This window comes from Lynx rufus, unplaced genomic scaffold (assembly GCF_022079265.1).
Source record: "Lynx rufus isolate CCGP_SWC_20201006 ecotype Redwood Valley unplaced genomic scaffold, mLynRuf1.p SCAF_16, whole genome shotgun sequence".
In the NCBI taxonomy this organism is placed as follows: domain Eukaryota; kingdom Metazoa; phylum Chordata; class Mammalia; order Carnivora; family Felidae; genus Lynx; species Lynx rufus.
Genome location: NW_025814830.1, coordinates 8,558,833 through 8,576,424, shown reverse-complemented (window position 1 = coordinate 8,576,424; position 17,592 = coordinate 8,558,833). Strand labels below are relative to the sequence as shown.

Below are 17,592 nucleotides of genomic sequence, written 5' to 3'. Positions count from 1 at the left end.
GGGACCACACAATACCCACTTTGCTTCCTTTTTAGAGATTTGTGCGGTCGTTTGGCAGGGGATCTGGCTGTAACACTGCAAGGAGGGCTTCCTGCAGGGGGAGGGTGTTGGAGATGTCTTCATCCAGTTCCTGTCTCCTGTACTGCCAAGTGGGCTGGCGTCCAGAGGAAGGGCAATTTGTGGCAGTGGGTGGTGCAAGCCCCAGTTTAGCTCCCGGAGCCGAGGGATGAGGCTAACTGTGGCTTTGCAGGGAAATCCGAAGATAGCTCAGCAGAGAAGGATGACTCCCAGACGGGCTTCCCCGCAGAGCGAAGGAAGCGAGGGTGAATCAGCCTCTCAAAGTGGAATGGAGCCGTTGAGGGAAGTGATGGGAAGTGAAACCTCCAAGAGGTCCAAGGCCACTCGGCCTCTGACTCACCTCAGGCAGGGCAGAGGGAGGGCTCAGTCACAGGGCAGGGCAAGCTGGGTGTGAATCTGGGCCCTGCGGCCAGACCTCCAGCCTCTAGACGTGGCCCTTCCTGCAACCTCAGTTTCTGTATCTCTACAACGGGGTGGGAAGGGTTTGGTCGAGGTGATTTACAGGAGGGAAGCACACAGTAGGGCCTCCAGAACTGCTAGCCCCTCCCCCTTTCCTGTCTGAGTCTTAAGCAGATAATGAAATGAGTATGTTGGGATAGTTTGGGGTTCTTGTTAGTCTCCTGACCGGTGAGTCGTCACCTAGGTCCTGGCGAGATGAGTAGGGGAGGGAGGGCGGCAGGAAAAAGAAAAAGAGCAGCCATGCACCACATCTGAAAATCAATAGCGAAAATAAAAGTGATGAACTGTCTCTCGTGTATCTGGTTCTTACTAAAGGCCTGCCCGTCTGTGCCAGTCCCTGTTTTCATCTTCACAGCAGTTCCGTGGGAAGGTGGACCCATTCTAGAAGTGAGGTAAAAATGTTCAGAGAGGTGAAGCCACTTGCCCAAAGTCACTCAGGTAGTGGATGGCAGAGCTAGGCTTTGGACCCTGAACCAAATCCTGGAATTGAAGCCTTTGCTCTTAGCCTCAGATCTGTGGGGGAGGGGGTTATTGAGGACCCACAGACCTGGGAGGGCACTTAGAGGAGGGGTCTGTTGCATAGACAGGGCAACTAAGGTTCAGGCCAGACAGGGGCCTTCCACTGGATGATCTGCCTGTTGGGAGTGTACATATATTCAGAAAGAAACAGCAACTTCTTCTGGCTTTGTGTAACATTTATTACAAAGTTAAGAGCAGAGACTGGTGAGTTGTGCCCCCCACCCGCCTTCTCCCCACCAAATACTCTGCAGCTCTGGAAAACTGTGTTCTCCTTGCTCTCCCACCAGAGGGCGCTGCTTCTTCTCAGCCTCAGGCCTGGTTCCTTCAGCTCCCTTATCCAGCGGTAACTGAGGCATCCCAGGATCCTGGACTCTGGGCCCCCCCCCACCCCTGGTCCCCTCCTCCTCTGGGACCCAGAAGTCTCACCCCCCCAGGCACCTCCCCTTCTAACTGAAAGCTGGAGGTCATCCGTAGCAGCATAGTGAGGATGTTTTGTCGAGGGTATGTAGGGTAGTAGTGACCATTTTCCCGTTGGGGGCAGGGAGTGGGCGTGTGTGTGTGTGGCCACGGCCCTTCTCCTTGAGCCAGTGTCTCCTCCAGCAGCCATCCGTGAGTGAGCCCATCCAGAGGTGGAGCCCCCTTCGGTCCTTGCACTCGAGGTGCTTTATTCGTAGGGCTGGGTCAGGAGTAGCAGGGACAATGTCCTCGACCTCAATCCTGGGGAAAGTAGCTTGGTTCTTCCTCCATGGGTCCTGGGGAGACAAATAGAGACATGGCTAGACAGGCAGGAGACATGGCTAGACATGGCTAGACAGAAGCCAGAGGGAGAGCAACAGCAGGGACACTGAGGTGGAGACAGACACCAGTGGACAGAGGAGGAAGGAAGAGGGTGGGTGTACCTGCCACCAAGAGACTGGGCATTTGCACAGAGACTGAGAGCATGCCCAGAGACAGGCAGGCAGACCAAGCAAAGAAAGAGGGAGAAGATATTGAGGGTCAGCAAAGAGAAGGACTATCTCCTTCCTTTCCTGCTAGTCCAGCCCCAAACTTGAGTCCTGTCTTCCAAACAGCAGAAGAGAAAGGGTAGCCTTGTCCCCAAGACCATCCCCTGCCCCTTAGCCCCATGGGGCGCTATCCACAGGCACCATTTCTCCAGGATGTTCTGCCTGAGTCCAGCCCTCTCACCAGCTACGTGGCCTCCTGGCTTGGTTCTGGAAGCTGCTGCGGCCCCAGGGCATTGCTAAGCAGCTCGGTCAGGGTGTCCAGCTTCCGGGCCAGTGCATCCATCCGCTTCTCCAGGGCCTGATGGGAGCTGCTCAGACCCAGCTGCAGGTCACACAGGATCATGTGCATCTGGGCAGAGCGGGTCAGAGGTATCAGTGGGTGAGGTAGACTTCCCCTTATCCCAGCTGCTTGGCTCAGTGCTTCCCCTACATGGTTTAAAACTCCTTAAAAGCGCGAGGAGTGCGAATTCTGTTCCCGTTTTTACAGCTATGTAAACAGGCCTAGAGCAGTTAAAATGACATGCCCAAGGCAGCACCTAGAATAAGGCTTAGGATGTAGAAGGTAGGTGCTCACTAAACATTTGTGGAATTGATGAATGGCTTCAGAATGCACGTAGCCCTTTCATTACCTTCTCAGATGAGGATTCACAGCTTCATCCTTGAGGGTGTGTGAGCTTTCTATGAGAATTCTTGAATTCTATGTGTTTTGGCCGGATAGTCTTCAGAAATTATGACCTGCCAATTCTGGCAGATCTAGGCCACCACCTCCTCCCTGAGACCTGCCATGCAGTTTAGGGGCCTGCATCTGTGACTGTGTTTACCATGGCATTGGCACCAAGGGTCACTGTTTGAATTGTCTCGGGCTAATGAGAAAAAGCAAAGGCCACCGGATAAGCAAAAGGCGCTGTGAGCCAAGCCAAGGGATGTGACATCACCACCCCAATCACTGGCCGAATCAAGTGGCCCCAGCAGAAGAATGGCAAGTGGAGTCTGCCTTGGCCAGGCCAGCGTGCCCAGGGCAGAAGCACCCGTGGCCCTGGGCCCCTCTTTACAATCACAGCAGAGACTGACTTCCTTGGAATGATGGCATCGGTCTGTGTCCGTGTTAATTTGCATTTTATTGGTTTTGCCATTTATGTTGGAATTTGGCTCGTATGTTTGCTTTGGTTTTATTGTTGTCTAAGAGAGTTAGAAGGAATGTTGTCTGTCCACATGTAACACGACAATAAAAATGATTTAAAACTAAATGCTGGAGTTCTTACACGATTTAAGTTTAAAAGGGATCTGTCCCCTACATGAGTTTAAGAAACTACTGCATCATTCATTCAACCACAAACCTTTGTCAAGTGCGTGTGTGTGCCAGACCCCTGCCAGTGTTCTGTATGCCGGGACCAGATTTCCCTACCAGTGCCGTGGCCCCAAACTCCCTTTTCTTCCAGACCCCTCCCACCGGGCCCCGGTACCTTGGAGATGTCCACCATGGAGTTCACTTGCTCCCGGAGCTTTCTGTGTTTCAGCCGCACCTGGCGGAACCTGTGGGAAGAGGTGCGAGGTTAGAAGTGACCCTTGCTCAGGGATGGATAAGGAGAGAAGAGACTCACAGAGACACGGAGCAGTGGGGAAGGGTTTCCAGAGAGCTGCACCCGTGAGCCCATCTTCCAGGTAGAGACCCAGGTATCCTGACCCACATGTGGAGTGGCACGGACCCACAGACACTGAGACGTGCAAGATGAATCATCAGAGTCACTGTGAGGTCTAGGTGGACATCTGTTCGGTGAGACCGCACATGGGTGTCCTGACCCGGGCACGCACTCACGCTCGCTCACACACACTATGCAGAGTGGAGGAGATGTGACAGAGAGGCCCTCACCTGTTGATGGCAGCCAGCAGCCTGCGCTGGTGCCTTCGGGCAGCTCCACGCTCCTTCCTCCGTGTGTGTTTATAGAACATCCAGGCCTCTTGCAGCACTCGGGCAGCTGATTCCTTCATCTGAGGGTGGGCACGGTGTCAGCGGAGACACCCCTAGGGCTCTGGGAAAGGGGCTGGGGCCTGGACTCCCTGGTCTGAGGGAAGGGAGGGTTGGAGGCTGGGGCAGGAGGGGATGGGTGGGGACTCCTGGGTCTGAGGGAGGCGTGTGCTGTGGGTGCCATGTGCCCATCCTCACCTCTTTGGCATATTGGATGTCCATCATGAAGTTGTGCACGTGCTTCTCTGCTTTATTAAACTCCAGCTTCCGGGCCACCACGGCCACCAGCAGGGCCGTGCAGCAGACCCCCTGTGGGCACAGCAGACGCGATGACAGGAGGCCTCTGGGGCTCCTGTGCCACCAAACTCTCTCCTTGAACCTTCACAACAGCCACAGAAGGCGGGCAAGACCACCCCTAGTTGACAGACGAGCAGGCCCAGGGAGAACCACAGTCCCACAGCTGTGAGGGGTAGAGCTAGGATCACAAGTGACATGTCTGAGTCCCACTCATGTGTAGCATTCATACCACCAGAACATCCTCTTTCGTTAAGGGCGTGATTGGAGAAGGAGAGATTCTGGGCGAGGGGCAGTCCCCACCACTGCCTCCCCATTGCTCTCACCCAGTTGGCAATCAGATCACTGAGGTTATCCCTCAACCTCCTCCCACCCCTGTGGCTCCTGCCCACTCCTGGCCACGTCCCTTCCCTCCTGGACCATCTCCAGCCTCCCCTCTCCTGACCTTGACCTCAGGGAGATCTAACAATTATGACCCTGCCCCCTTACCCTAATCTAGGCTCCCCCTGCCCCAAACTTCTTAGCCTGGCTTTCAGAGCCTTCCAAGTTCTAGGCTTTGCCTCCAGACAACTCAGCCTGGCCTCATTGCGCCTCGGCTGCCTGAGCGCTTTGGTCCGTAAGCTTCTCCCTTCTCCCAAGGCCTCTGACCCATCAGCTGCTCAGTGGCACCTGCTGTGCTTCCTTACAATAAATTTTCTTCTGGAGCCTTCCTCTTCCCCAAGCTGTATCTCAGCTCACAAAATCTCTGAACAATTTACTTGTTGCAAACATCGGTTCCCCGACTGCTTGTGTTCAAAAATGTTTTTTTTTCAACGTTTATTTATTTTTGGGACAGAGAGAGACAGAGCATGAATGGGGGAGGGGCAGAGAGAGAGGGAGACACAGAATCGGAAACAGGCTCCAGGCCCTGAGCCATCAGCCCAGAGCCCGACGCGGGGCTCGAACTCACAGACCGCGAGATCGTGACCTGGCTGAAGTCGGACACTTAGCCGACTGCGCCACCCAGGCGCCCCCGACTGCTTGTGTTCAAAGCCCAGCTCTGAGCATGTTCCTTGATCTCTCAGTGTCTCACTTTCTTCCTGTGAAATAGGCACGCCCTCACAGTATGACCCTGTGGACTCCTTAAGTTAACACCTGGAAAGTGTTCAGAGCAGAGACTGGCACAGAGTATGTGCTCAGTAAAGTTGGCTATGATTATTCCATTATGCTGGGGAACCTCTCAGCCAGGAGTTGGGCTGTGAGCTCTAGTGCAAATTGCCTGATCTTTCTAGGTCTCTCCTTGACCAAGGTTTCTCCTTGTGTCAAATGAGGGAGGAGGTCCCAGGCAGCCCTGAGGGTTCCTGACCTTTTGGGAGTGTTTCCTTGGTTGAACCTCTACCCCTCTTTGCTGGTCCCAAAGACTCACCCCTGGGGAGGGGATCACACTTAACTATCACCCCATCCATCACCAGTGGGCCCAGGGCTTGGAGATGCAGCATGTCCTTTCTGGGACAACATCAGGGCTGGGGGCTGGCAGCCCGAGTCCCTGAGTGTGGGAGGAGCCATATCTCATGAGGAGGTGAAGGCCAAGGCCTTGAGTGTTGGGTCCTGGATCGGGCTAGGGACCAGGTGGGGGGAACTAGATGCCTGGGTCTATGAAAGAAAGCTGGTAGATGTCAGGATTCAGGAGGAGGCTAGCTCTGGGGACCCTTTGCCTCATCCTTGAGAACAGAGGAGCTAGGGTGGGGACAGCTGGATGCTTAGGACTAGTTAACAAATAACAGCCCTCTCACCCCCACCCCGTAACCCATATACTGAACGTTTCCTACGTGCTCGGTGCTGTCTGACACCCTTTATGTGGTTTAATTAATTTAATCTCAGGAACCCCATGAGGAATATGCTAATATCAGCATGTTCATTTTATAGATGAAGAAACCAGGAGATTATAAGGCTTGATCCCTGCTTTGAAGTGGCAGAAACAGGATTTGAATCCAGGCAGCCTGACCCTACAGGCATGCTTTTGATGAATCTATAGCCTTAATGGAGGCTGGAGACTGGGTTCCTGAATCCTGGAGGAGCCTAGCACTGGGAAATCAGGTGTCTGTGTCCTAGACAGTTAGTTGAGAGGGTAGGGGTGTGAGGGGCAGGGTGCCTGAGCCTTCATGAGGCTCAGGGCTGGATTCCTGGATTCCGGAAGGAAATAGGGCTGGGAAGTCAGGGGCCTGTTTTCTTGAGGACGGTGAAGCCTAGGGTCCTAGGTTCCAAAGAGAGCAAGGACTTATGGGATGGATTCCTGGGTTTTGGAAGGAAATGGGGCAGTGGGTGTCCAGACACCCAAGTTTCTTGGGAGTGTCCTTGAGTGCCTTTGTTGGCTCCATGATTTCCTGGGGCCCAGAGGATGAGCAATTTGGGACAGGGGTAGGGTCCCTGAGGAGGCTGTACTCACCATGACTCCAGTGCAGAGGCAGACAATCTTGCCCCACATGGTGCCTGGCACCACGTCCCCATAGCCAATGGTCAGGAATGTGATGGGGATCAGCCACAGTGTGTCCGAAAGGTGTCCGGTGGCATTAACAGCCTGCCTGTGGGGAAAGAGGAGTTAGTTCAGAAACCTCACCCCAGGGGTTTCCATGATGTCTGATACTCTCCTTCCTAACACACCTACAGTCCCCAGAAACAGAGAAAAAGTCAGTAAGTTCTGGGCTTTGGAGAGCCTGCCCGGCTTCCTCTCTGCTGTGTGAGCTGGGCAAGAGAGGCTCAGCCACTCTGGGCTATGGAATTTGAACCTGGATCCAACCAATTCCAAAGCCTGTTTGGTTTTAGCTAGGTTACCAGGACTGCTGCTTTCAGAGTGTATTGTTGGAGGGTTGAGAGGGGGCAGAAACCCAGCCCAAAGTCCACTTGTCCACCCTGACAGTGATCCCATCTACCTGGAGGAAGGGGAGCCTTTTTCTTAAAAAAAAAAAAAAAAAAAATTACATATCTATATCTATCTATCTATCTATCTATATATTTATGGTAATCTACACCAATGTGGGGCTCAAACTCACAACCCCAAGATCAAGAGTCTCATGCTCCACCTATAGAGCCAGCCAGGCACCCCAGGGGCCCCTTTTTCTAATGTCTACAAAGATGTTGTATGGCCTATGGGTGCCCCATCAAGACTAAAAAGGCAGCACCCTGTCCTCCCTTCCCCTCACTTCACGGAAGGAGACATTTAGTTCCAGCCATGGAAGGGATTGAAGATCCTGATTTGTCTAACTCAAGCCCACAGACCACTTGCATCGGGGTCAGCAGGGAAAGCTTCATTCATGATGCCCCTAGACCCATCACAGCCACTACTCTCTGGAGGCAGGGACTGAATTTACACTGTTAATTCCCACTCCCTTCATCCAGAAGGACATTCAGGTTTGAGGACTTCTGTCTTGGGATTTAGAAATTTCACCCCCTCCCACCCTCCCATTTTTCAAATGAGAAACATGGTGGGAGGGAAACAGATTCTGCAAGATGAAGGAGTTGAAAATCATGAAAGATTAGAATTGCTGGGGAGACTTGAAAGATGGTGGGATTTGACACCCATTTTACAGATGAAGGAACAGAGGGTCAGAGAGGAAGGATCTAAAGCCAGTGCTTGTCATTCCCTGCCTCTTTTCAAGAATCCTTTGCCAGAGGTACCGAACCAGAGGTTCCCAAACTCGAGCAGGGATCAGAATCACCTGTTAAAACAGATTGCTTGGCCCCACCCACCAGAGTTTTAATTTGGTAGGTCTGGGTAGGGCCTGAGAATTTGGATTTGCAGCAAGTTCCCAGGTGATGCTGCTGGTCCGGGAACCACACTTTAAGAAACACCGACTAAGATTACCTTTGCTTTCTTTATCTGTAAGAGAGAGAAACTGAGGCCCTGAAAGGCTACAGGCCCAGCATCCAGTCTGTCCAGCAGGCAGCCTGGAATCCTGTATCCATTCCCGGCAGGGAATTTCCTTCCAGAGCAGCCCCAAATCACCCCCCCCCCCAAATCACCCCCTGTCCCAGGATCACAGGGAGTGCCCACAGAGCATCTCTGTGCTAATTCGGGAAAGGTGTCACTGACCTCCAACCGGGCAGTTGCAACCCTTGACCAGGCGCCAGAGACTGAATAGATGCCTGGAAACCTGAGACAGGGCAGGTGTGGGAGTGGGAAGGGAAGGGCTTGCTAGGGCCTGTGTGTGTCTGGGGAGACTGGAGGTGGTCAGTTGGTTCCTCTCACCCCAGTGGATGAGTGTGGACAAACAGCTTTCTCCTCCACTTTGCCCCCAAGGGGCCCAAGCTGTACCGCCATCCAGGGAAGCTGTGGCTGTAAGCGGCTCCCTCCGATGCTCCAGGTACCCCGACCCTCCACCCCCAGTACCCTCACCTCTCGGCCACCGACAGCACCCAGGCGGTGGTGAGCCAGAGGCCAAGCGTGAGGCAGAGCAGCAGGCGACCCGGGTGCGTGTTCATGTACAGCTTGGCCACGAACCAGTGGCGGAAGCGGACCTGGTTGAGGGCGCCGATGCTGCGGTAGGACGCGTTGAGCAAGACGCCGCTGCGCAGGAGGACGGCGCGGGGCACCAGGTAGAGGCGCAGCAGCATGGCCAGCGACAGCAGCGCCTCCCCCTCATCCAGGAAGCCCGGCCAGGACTGCGTCGCCGCGGACCGGGACCCTAAACCCTGAGCGCACCGCGGCCCCCGCACCGGCGCTGGGTGCAGAGCGCACACGGCCAGCTCCAGCACGATCTGCGCCGCCTGCCGCCCGGTCAGCGCCACGCGCCAGTCCCGGAGCCCGTTGTCGGTCATGAACAACTGCGGGGAGGGGACAGAGTGGGGAGGCAGGGGGTCACACGAAGGTCAAGAGGCCGCCTGCCTGTCTGCGTCTGCCTGCGTCCGAAGATAAGGGGGACGCGCCCACCGGGACAGGGGCCCTGGGTGCGGGGGAGGGGGGGGAGGGAGGCAGCACAGGTCGGGCAGGTGGGACTGGGGAGGGTGGGGAAGGAGTGGGACAGGATCTGAGGAGGGCGTCTCTGCACCTTTTCCCACCCCTACCCCCAGTTTCAGCCCACTTCCAGAACTTTCTGTGTGCCCCACATTGTTCTATGTATGGAAGATACAGGTGAGGAAAACAGAAACCCCTGCCTCCCTGGAGCTTACAGTTCACGTCCACGGAGCCCTCTCCACCTCCTGCTTCTGGGGACACGGGTAGTAACTAACTGTAAACCGCACACCATTAGCAATGGCTATAGGTGACATTTTACAGGGCACTTTGGACGTGCCAGGCACTACTCTCTCTCCATGTTATGACTCAGGGAATGCTGACAACACAGTGAGATTGAAAGCATTATGAGGCCCATTTTACAGATGCAGAAACTGAGGCCCAGCACACTGAGCTATAAATCGAGGCCATTTCACCTTTCGAATGACTGCTGTTAATGATAATACGTACTTTTTACTGAGTGGGCATCACAGGGGGAATTATTACATATGGCCAATAACCCCCATTTTATAGGGTAAAGGGGGAAGGAATAGAGGCAACAGGATCCTGGGATGTGGGGGGTGGGATGAGGGGAGAGGGGTGGAGAGTTGAGTGTCTGGATGAGATATGAGATGGGAGGGGGGTGAAGGGTGGAAAGATACCCCACCCACCCCCCACCGGGTCTAGAGGGTAATTGTCAGAGAGGTGGGGAGCTCAGGAGTAGGGAGGGACCTTCAGGCACAAAGCCTGGAATGGTGGGGCCTCAAGGATGGAGGACAGAGATCTGGGGGGGCTGGGCCTGGAGTGGGGGTGCCTGGGGGTGAGAGTTCTCAGCACCCCAGGGCTGCAAATGGAGCACGGGACTGGGTTGCTTCAGGAGGCTCTGTCTGTCTGTGGTTATTCTCATCTCGGTGGGTGAGGCTGTGGACAAATCTTAGGGTGGAGAAACCTCATTACTCAGACCAGGAGGAGGAGTGTGGAAAGTGTGAGCCGACAGGGTGTGGTGGGGGCTGGGGGGGAGCAAGGAAGGGGCCGCCGGGGTGGGGCCCGCCCTACCTGGACCTCTTTGGCGTGAAATACCACGATAAGACAAAGAAGCAAGAAGGTGGAAATGCTGATCATGCATTTAACCAGGAACAGGTAGAGCGCCCACTGTTGGGAGGGATAGAAAATGGGGTAAGATTCCAGGCCCCCTCTACCTTCCTCCCCAATGCCATCCCTTCTCAGTTCCCAATTTCCTGGCCTCCTCCGCCCATCCCCCTGCCTGTCTCCCCCCGTCCCCCCCCCCCACCAAAACCTGGTTCTACCTGATATCTCAGTTTGGGGGAACTCTCAAAACCATCATAGGGTCCCCAGGGAGAGTGTCCTTTTCCTTCCCAGCCCGACAGCCTCCTCTTCAGCCACTCTCCTAGGACCCACACCTGAGGGGGGACCTTGCAATCCCTTTTAAATTCCCCCAACCCCTTCCCCACCAAAACACTGTTCCTCAAGTGTGGGGTGGGAGGGGGGTCTAGAAACACACACCTGGCCTTTAGGAAGTTCCCCCCCTCTTCCCTTCTCACACAGCTGGTCCTGCCCTAGAAAGCAACCTGCCCTAGAAGGTTCTACCGTCTTCTCGGTTCCCCCAAGGAGCCTAGAGATTCTCTCTCAATACCCAAGGGGTAAATGGCACCCCCCTCCATCCAGGGCACTGGGTCCCTGAGACCCCAGCCCCAGCTCTGAGGAAGGCCACTGAGTCCTGTCCCCTGTGTCTCCTTCCCATTGCTCTCTCTCCTGGCTCTAAGCCCAGGGCAGATCTGGCCGGAAGCACATGGCCTCCAGAAACCACGGAGAGATTTTTTTTTCCCCCCTCTCTTTGTGTGGCAATACCTTGGAGAGATCTAGAATTCTTGAAGGAGGGATTTAGGTGGGACTGGGATTGCTGGATACCATAGCAGGAGTGGGGAGGGGTCCCCACCTGAGGAGTGTTGTTAGTGGGGAGGGGACCACCCGGGCTCCCACGCTGAGCTTAGCACCTACTTCCCCTCTCAGATGGCTGCTGGCTCCCCTGGGGCCAGGGCCCCACCTTCTGTGCAGGGGAAGAGGGCCAGTTTCCCGCCCCAGGGGGCCTGCCCCCCCCACCCCTCCCAGAACAATGGTGCTGTTGTTCCTAGCCCTCCCCTACCCCTTCATCCTGCTAAGTCTCCCTAATTCCCTTGTCTCTTTCTTCAGTGTGTCTCAGACTCCACTAGACACACCCCCTGCCCACACAGCACCCCACTTCTCTGGTGGCCCTCTCTACTTTGCCGGTTTCTCTTCCCCCAAATCCCTGACTCAGTCTCTGGGGATGCTTCTGCTTCTATCTCTATTTGTGTTTGAGGGCCTCTGTTTCTGCCAGGCTTTCCATCTCCCTCACTTGGGGAGCTCACTTGGGGAGCTCTCGCTGTCTCTCTGTGTGACCGTACTTCTGTCTCTCACTGCATCTCTGTCTCTGTCTCATATCGCCTTTGTCTCTCTGTGTATCTCAGTCTCTCTGTGTCTCTGTCGCTCCCTCCCCCTGCTCATATCTCCATCTTGTTCCCTGCACCTGTTCTCCTCCAGCCCCTCCCCCCCCAGCAGGTGTCGGGGCCCTGCAAAATGAGCCCATAAGATTGAGATGGAGGTGGGGAGCAGGGATGGATGTTGTCAAGGCACAAGTGGAAAGGGGGCTGAGGAGGACCCTTAGGGCCACGTATCTGAACCCTCACCCCCAGTTTACAGATGGGGAGACTGAGGCTCAGAAAGCCACAGCACCTTCTCCAGAGTCCAACTGCCACAGGCAGCAGCCTGGCAGGCAGCAGAGGGAAGGAAGAAATGAGAGGTGAGAAGGTGGAGGGAGGGAGTGGGGTAGGAAAGACCCCCCTGTCCTTTCCCATCTGTGGAGCTCACGTCCTCACCTCCCCTGCTGGGCGGGGTGCTGAAGCGTGGGAGCGGCGGGTAGGCTCTGGCCATGCTTCCTGTTGGCATGGGCTTCGGTGGCCCCACCCCCTCTGTCCCCGCTGCCCTGGCCTCAGCTGCCCGGCCAGAGGAAGCCAGCCTGCTCTGACCCTGCATGTGGCTCCTGATCCCTTCGGAACTGCCCTCCTCCCCTGCCCCCAAATCCAAGCCTGAGCCTCCCTCCTCCAGGAATCCCCCAACCCGGTCCTCAAGTCAGTCCCCCCCAGCCAGCCCAGTTCCACATCCCTTACCCCAGACAGTTCTCCAACCCCTCCTTTCCGGTTAAGCAATTCTGTTCTGTCCTCAATCCACGGATCCTGACCCCTGTCCTCCATCTGCCCCATCACTGCCCAGACCCGGGCTGGAATGCGCCCAGAGCCTGCTCAGACCTGTCCTGGCCCCACCTGTCCTTTTCCTTCCTGCTCACACTATCCTCAGTCGGGCCCCCTTCCCACAAAGGCGCTCTAAGCCTCCTTCTTCAGACCCAGAAGCTTGGGCTCCCAGCCTCCTCCCCTGGGACCTACGAGTCCAGGCTTCTGCACACCTACTTCTCCACTATGTCTCAGACTAAATAGCAGGTAGACTGTGGGGAGGTTGGGAATGACGGACATGCGGAGGGGCCGGGGTGGTTTTCCGTTTCCCACCCCCACCCCAGCCAGTTTCTTGGGCTCTCAGCCCTTTGCAGCCAAGGCACTAGGTAAAGGTTAGACTGTAGATAAGGACCAAGGAGCCGCCGCCTACTGGAAGAAGTTCGTTTTTCTCCCCACCCTCCCTTCACTGACCCTGAGGCTATCTCTCCTCTAATGGGCTCTTGGGAGACTGGAGGATCTGATCAGCCGCCCCCTGGCCTCCAGGGGTCCTGGACCTCCAGCTGTCCAATTGCAAACCTTCAAATACTGAGACACTGTGACCCCTCTTCCTTCCTTTTGCAGAGAGAGCCCTGAGCATTTACCTCCCCTGGGCCCTAGGAGTCCGGCCCCCCAGCCCCCTCCTCCCTCACACCCAGGAGTCTGGGACCTCCGCCTCCTCCTCAGACCCAGAAGCACAGACCCCCTCACCCCTCCTCCCTCAGACTTCGGGCTCCAGACCCTCAGCGGCTCCTCTCTCAGACCCAGGGGTCCAGGTCTCCTAGCCCCTCCTCCTTCAGGCCCCAGCCTCTCCCCCCAGCCCCTCCTCCCTCAGCCCCCAGCCTCCCAGGACCCAGGATAAGAGTTCCACTCACCGGGCACCCTCCAAACCATAGCATCTCCGCGTGCAGCACCATGAGTCCGATGCCAGTTCCCGCCAGTGCCAGTGCCCAGCCAGCCAGCCACTTCTCCTGCTCCAGCAGCCGCTTTCGCCGCTGTAGGGCCCCCAGGCCTGGCACCAGCTCCCCGCCCATGGCCCCTGCGGTCTTGGGGCTCAGCCAGCTTCCTGCCCAGGGTCCCCCACCTCGCAGCACACAAAGGGCAGCCACTGTGGCTTGCAGGTCCTCAGCCTGCTCTGCTCCTCGCTCTGGGGCTCTTGCTTTGAGGCACGGAGGGAGTCTGTGCCCTCTGGGGGTGGTGACGGTTGGGCAGGGCGGGGAGGGGCTGGCGTGGCCCTTGGGCAGAGGGGAGGCTCCCCAACCTCCCTTCTCGGTCTAAGGAGGGACTGGGGTGTGTCTCGGGGCAGAGCAAGGAAGAGGCGTGCATCCACGTGGATAAAGACACATGCTTCTGGGACACAATAGGTTTTGTCACACACAACAGTCTGCGCCCTGTAATGCACACCTTCACTCGGCCACACCCAGACACCACAAGACGCGGGGTGATGAACCTTCACACACGGCATGGCCGGAGACGGAACCTAACACACATGGGCACACAACACAACCTACACCGAGTGACTCACAACTCCCGATGAGCTCTGAAACCCACAGCCACACCCAGACATCACACATGCGGTGTGACCCACGCCGGCACTCAGCGAGGCAGGCACTGCCCCGGGTCGCACGTGACCACCCAAATATTGTCCACACACAGGCACAAACATGACAATCAAAACGGACACAACATTCTCCGACACAAATAGCCACACCCAGAGCCCCGCACATGGTGCACGGCCACAGCTACATTAGCATAACACATACCAGTTTTCCCACAGACACACAATATGTATTGACTCAGTGACAGCCAGATGCCACACTCAACACATCTATGTAAACAATGCGCTAGTAAGTGTCCCAAACATTCTACACCCGTGGAATGACACCCGACGTGTGCAGACACACCATGTTTAGGGACACACCTGTGGCCATCCCCCAGCGCCAGCACAGAGAGAAATGCACACCGATCCACATCATAGCACCTGGCGACCCGGGCGCACAGGCTCAGAATGACTTGCAGCACAGACTGTGCCACACAGTATACCCCGGGGCACAATGCCATCCAGATGCGTAGTTAGAACAACATAAATGGACCCACGGAGAGACCTATAGAAAAAGCCCCAAACAGCACATGCCCAGAGTAAGACATCCTGCTCTATTTTGGCGCATCACGGAGGACAGAACCCAGAGCGGTGCCCCACGGGGGAGGGAGCCCCATGCAGCTGGGGCACAGTCTACCCGGACCACGACGCCTAAATGCAACACGCACAGAGTAGGGCACGCAGTATCTCCTCTGACTGACAAGCCACATCCGAACTACACCCCCACACGGCCCGGTTCATGATGCACTCCAACACGCATGGCCACACCAACACACAAACACAACATACACAGAGTCCTACACGGACACAGAATGACACAAAGCACACCGACACGGTATTTCCCGGCACCATCTTTCACAAAACACCGTGCGTCGCAATAAAACAGCAGATGTGATCCACTGGCCCGGCCGACACCCGGGCCTGCAACGACAGCACGCACAACACCGGGGCGACGCCCTCCAGTGCAACAGAATACACAGCCACACAAACAGCACGCTCTGCGTGCGAGCACCCAGGCTGTGTTCATGTGTTCATGGTGGGGAAAGGAGAGGCCCCCGCGATGGACACGCCTAGACATGACACACAGGGTCACATCTCTGAATGACAGCTCACCACGACACACGCAAGCCCCATGACGAGACGCAACGCACAGCAACGTTACAGAACGGCCCAAGCGAGCAGAGTGACGCACGGTGACTCCTAGTGTGACCCACAATGCAGAACGCCACCACACGCAGCAGCACGGAGATAACACACGGACCTGGACGTGTGCATCTGGACACAGACGGGACCGTCCTCCGGCCACACACGAGGAGACACTGGCATGCTACCATGAGACACACACCTTGCACACGCTGACCTCCGGGACACAGCCCGCACCTGCAGGGATCTCGCGGACGGAACCCCTCTCCCTCCCATGTCATATGTCATGAAGAGACACGGCCCCACCAGCCACAGGGAATCGAGACACTCATGCACAAACACGTCCGGCGACACACCCAGCAACGCCAAACGGCACACACGGACACACCGGGTGGCAACAGCACAGCTCGTGCAGGTGACATGCCTGCTCCAGGGCACACTTGTGATTCCCCCCTCGGGGTGCAACAAGGCAGGAGAGTGATGGGCACACCCGGGCACACCCACACACCACGCGCATGCCCGCGCGGGGAGAAAACACTGCCCCTGGGCACTCCTGAGGCTGCAGCCTGGGCGCCCCCCCCCCCCCCAGCCGCCACCCTTGTGGCCCGGCCCGGGTCTCTCTGCGCCTCTTGTCCTCCCTCTCTGGTTCCTAGGCCTCACCTCGGGGCCCCTCCCTCAGCCTCTCCTGCTCTGGGAGCCTCCAGGTCCTGCCTTGCCTTGGTCTCTGCCTTTCCCTGTCTCTGTTGTTCTCTCCTCTATGCCTTCACCTCTGTCTTGTGGCTCCGTCTCAAGTCTAAGTGTCTCTGACTCTCTGTTCATTTGTCTGTTTCCATTTCTCTCTCTCTGGCTCTGTCTCTTGGCCTCTTCGTGCCCCTCGGGTGTTGCTTTCATTCTGTCTCCTGTCACTGTCTCTCTGTCTCCATCTCTGTCTGTGCTCTCTCTCCATGTCCCTGTCTCTTGCCGACCCTAGGTCTCTCTGTCTCTGTCTGTGACTCAGTTTCTCTGTCTCACTGTCTCCCTGCCTCCAGACCTCCCTTTGGCTTTCTCTCTGTCCCTCTGTCTCTGGCCCTGCCTCTCTCTCTGGGCCTCTCCATGCTTGTCTCTGCCTCGGTTGGTCTCCTCTATCCACCAGCACAGCTGGGGGACAGCCTTGCCCTTTCTAGTTCCACCCAGGCCCACTCAGGGCCAAGAGGCCAGAGGCAGAGGCCGCGGCTGCCCGGGTCAGAGGCCATGGAAACGAGACCTCCAGCCCCGGCCCCTGCACAGCCGTGCCTCAGTGCAGACCTTAGTGAAAACTAATGGGGTAGGGGGAACCATCCAAGAGAGGGAGACAGATGGAGAGGGGAGAATTTGAAAAAAAAACCAAAGAGATGGAGAGAGGAGATGTGGCGGTGAGGGGAAAGCAGAAGCTGGGATCAAGACGTGGAAGTTAGAGCAGACAGAAGTTTTGTCTCCAAAGAGACCAACTCAGACAGAAAAACGGAGCAAAGGCTGGCCTCGGGAGAGGCCAGGGTGGGCAACAATGAGGTCACAGTGGGAAAGGCACTTGCCTCCGAACGGAAGTTCTGGGATGTGGGGGTCAGTCGGTAGGACACACGGCTCCAGAGCCAGCTCCCTCCAGCCCAGGGAGGGGCTGAGCCGGGGGGTGGGGGTGACTCAGGGCCCCAGAGCTTCCTGTGACTCAGCCCTTGGTCCCAACCCTGAAGGGGGGAGTGGAGAGGGAGAGGGGTCTCTGTAAAAGAGAGGGAGGAGGAATACCAGAGGACCTCCCTGCCTAGGTTGCCCACCTCAGAGGAGGGGGTGGGGCTGCTGATTGGGGCTTTGAGGGGAGGAGAGGTCTGGGGGCCTGGACTCCTGGGTCTGAGGGAGGAGGGGCTGGGGGCCTGGACTCCTGGGTCTGAGGGAGGCGGGGACCAGAGGCCTGGACTCCTGGGTCTGAAGGAGGCGGGGACTGGGGGTCTGGACTCCTGGGTCTGAGGGAGGAGCGGGTGCAGGGCTGGAGGCTGGGTCTGAGGGAGGAAGGGCTGGGGGCCTGGACATCTGGGTCTGAGGGAGGAGGGGCTGGGGGCCTGGACTCCTGGGTCTGAGGGAAGAGGGGCTGGGGGTCTGGACTCCTGGGTCTGAGGGAGAAAGGGCTGGGGGCCTGGACCTCTGGGTCTGAGGGAGGAGGGGCTGGGGGCTGGACTTCTGGGTCTGAGGGGGGAGGGGCTGGGGGCCTAGACTGGGGTGTGAGGGAGGAAGGGGTTGGATCATATACTCCT

At 56.9% G+C, this 17,592-nt stretch overlaps 1 protein-coding gene across 1 annotated transcript; it reads right to left on the bottom strand.

The window, feature by feature from the left end:
• Nucleotides 1-1,214: 1,214 nt before the first annotated feature.
• On the bottom strand, nucleotides 1,215-15,840 carry KCNN4 (potassium calcium-activated channel subfamily N member 4). Its single transcript, XM_047077917.1, has 9 exons — nucleotides 13,464-15,840; nucleotides 10,343-10,438; nucleotides 8,693-9,120; nucleotides 6,746-6,881; nucleotides 4,225-4,335; nucleotides 3,931-4,049; nucleotides 3,524-3,593; nucleotides 2,242-2,409; nucleotides 1,215-1,808 (listed from the first exon to the last, which is right to left on the bottom strand). The coding sequence occupies exons 1-8, from the start codon at nucleotides 13,620-13,622 to the stop codon at nucleotides 2,245-2,247; spliced, it is 1,284 nt and encodes a 427-aa protein (XP_046933873.1). The 5' UTR covers nucleotides 13,623-15,840; the 3' UTR covers nucleotides 1,215-1,808; nucleotides 2,242-2,244.
• Nucleotides 15,841-17,592: the final 1,752 nt, after the last annotated feature.

Coding starts and splice junctions, on each gene's coding strand:
- KCNN4 (XM_047077917.1), bottom strand. CDS start 13,622: ATGGGCGGGGAGCTGGTGCCAGGCCTGGGGGCCCTACAGCGGCGAAAG. Junction 10,439..13,463: donor TATGGTTTGGAGGGTGCCCG/GTGAGTGGAACT, acceptor CCCTCCCAACAG/TGGGCGCTCTACCTGTTCCT. Junction 6,882..8,692: donor GTGCTGTCGGTGGCCGAGAG/GTGAGGGTACTG, acceptor CTTTCCCCACAG/GCAGGCTGTTAATGCCACCG.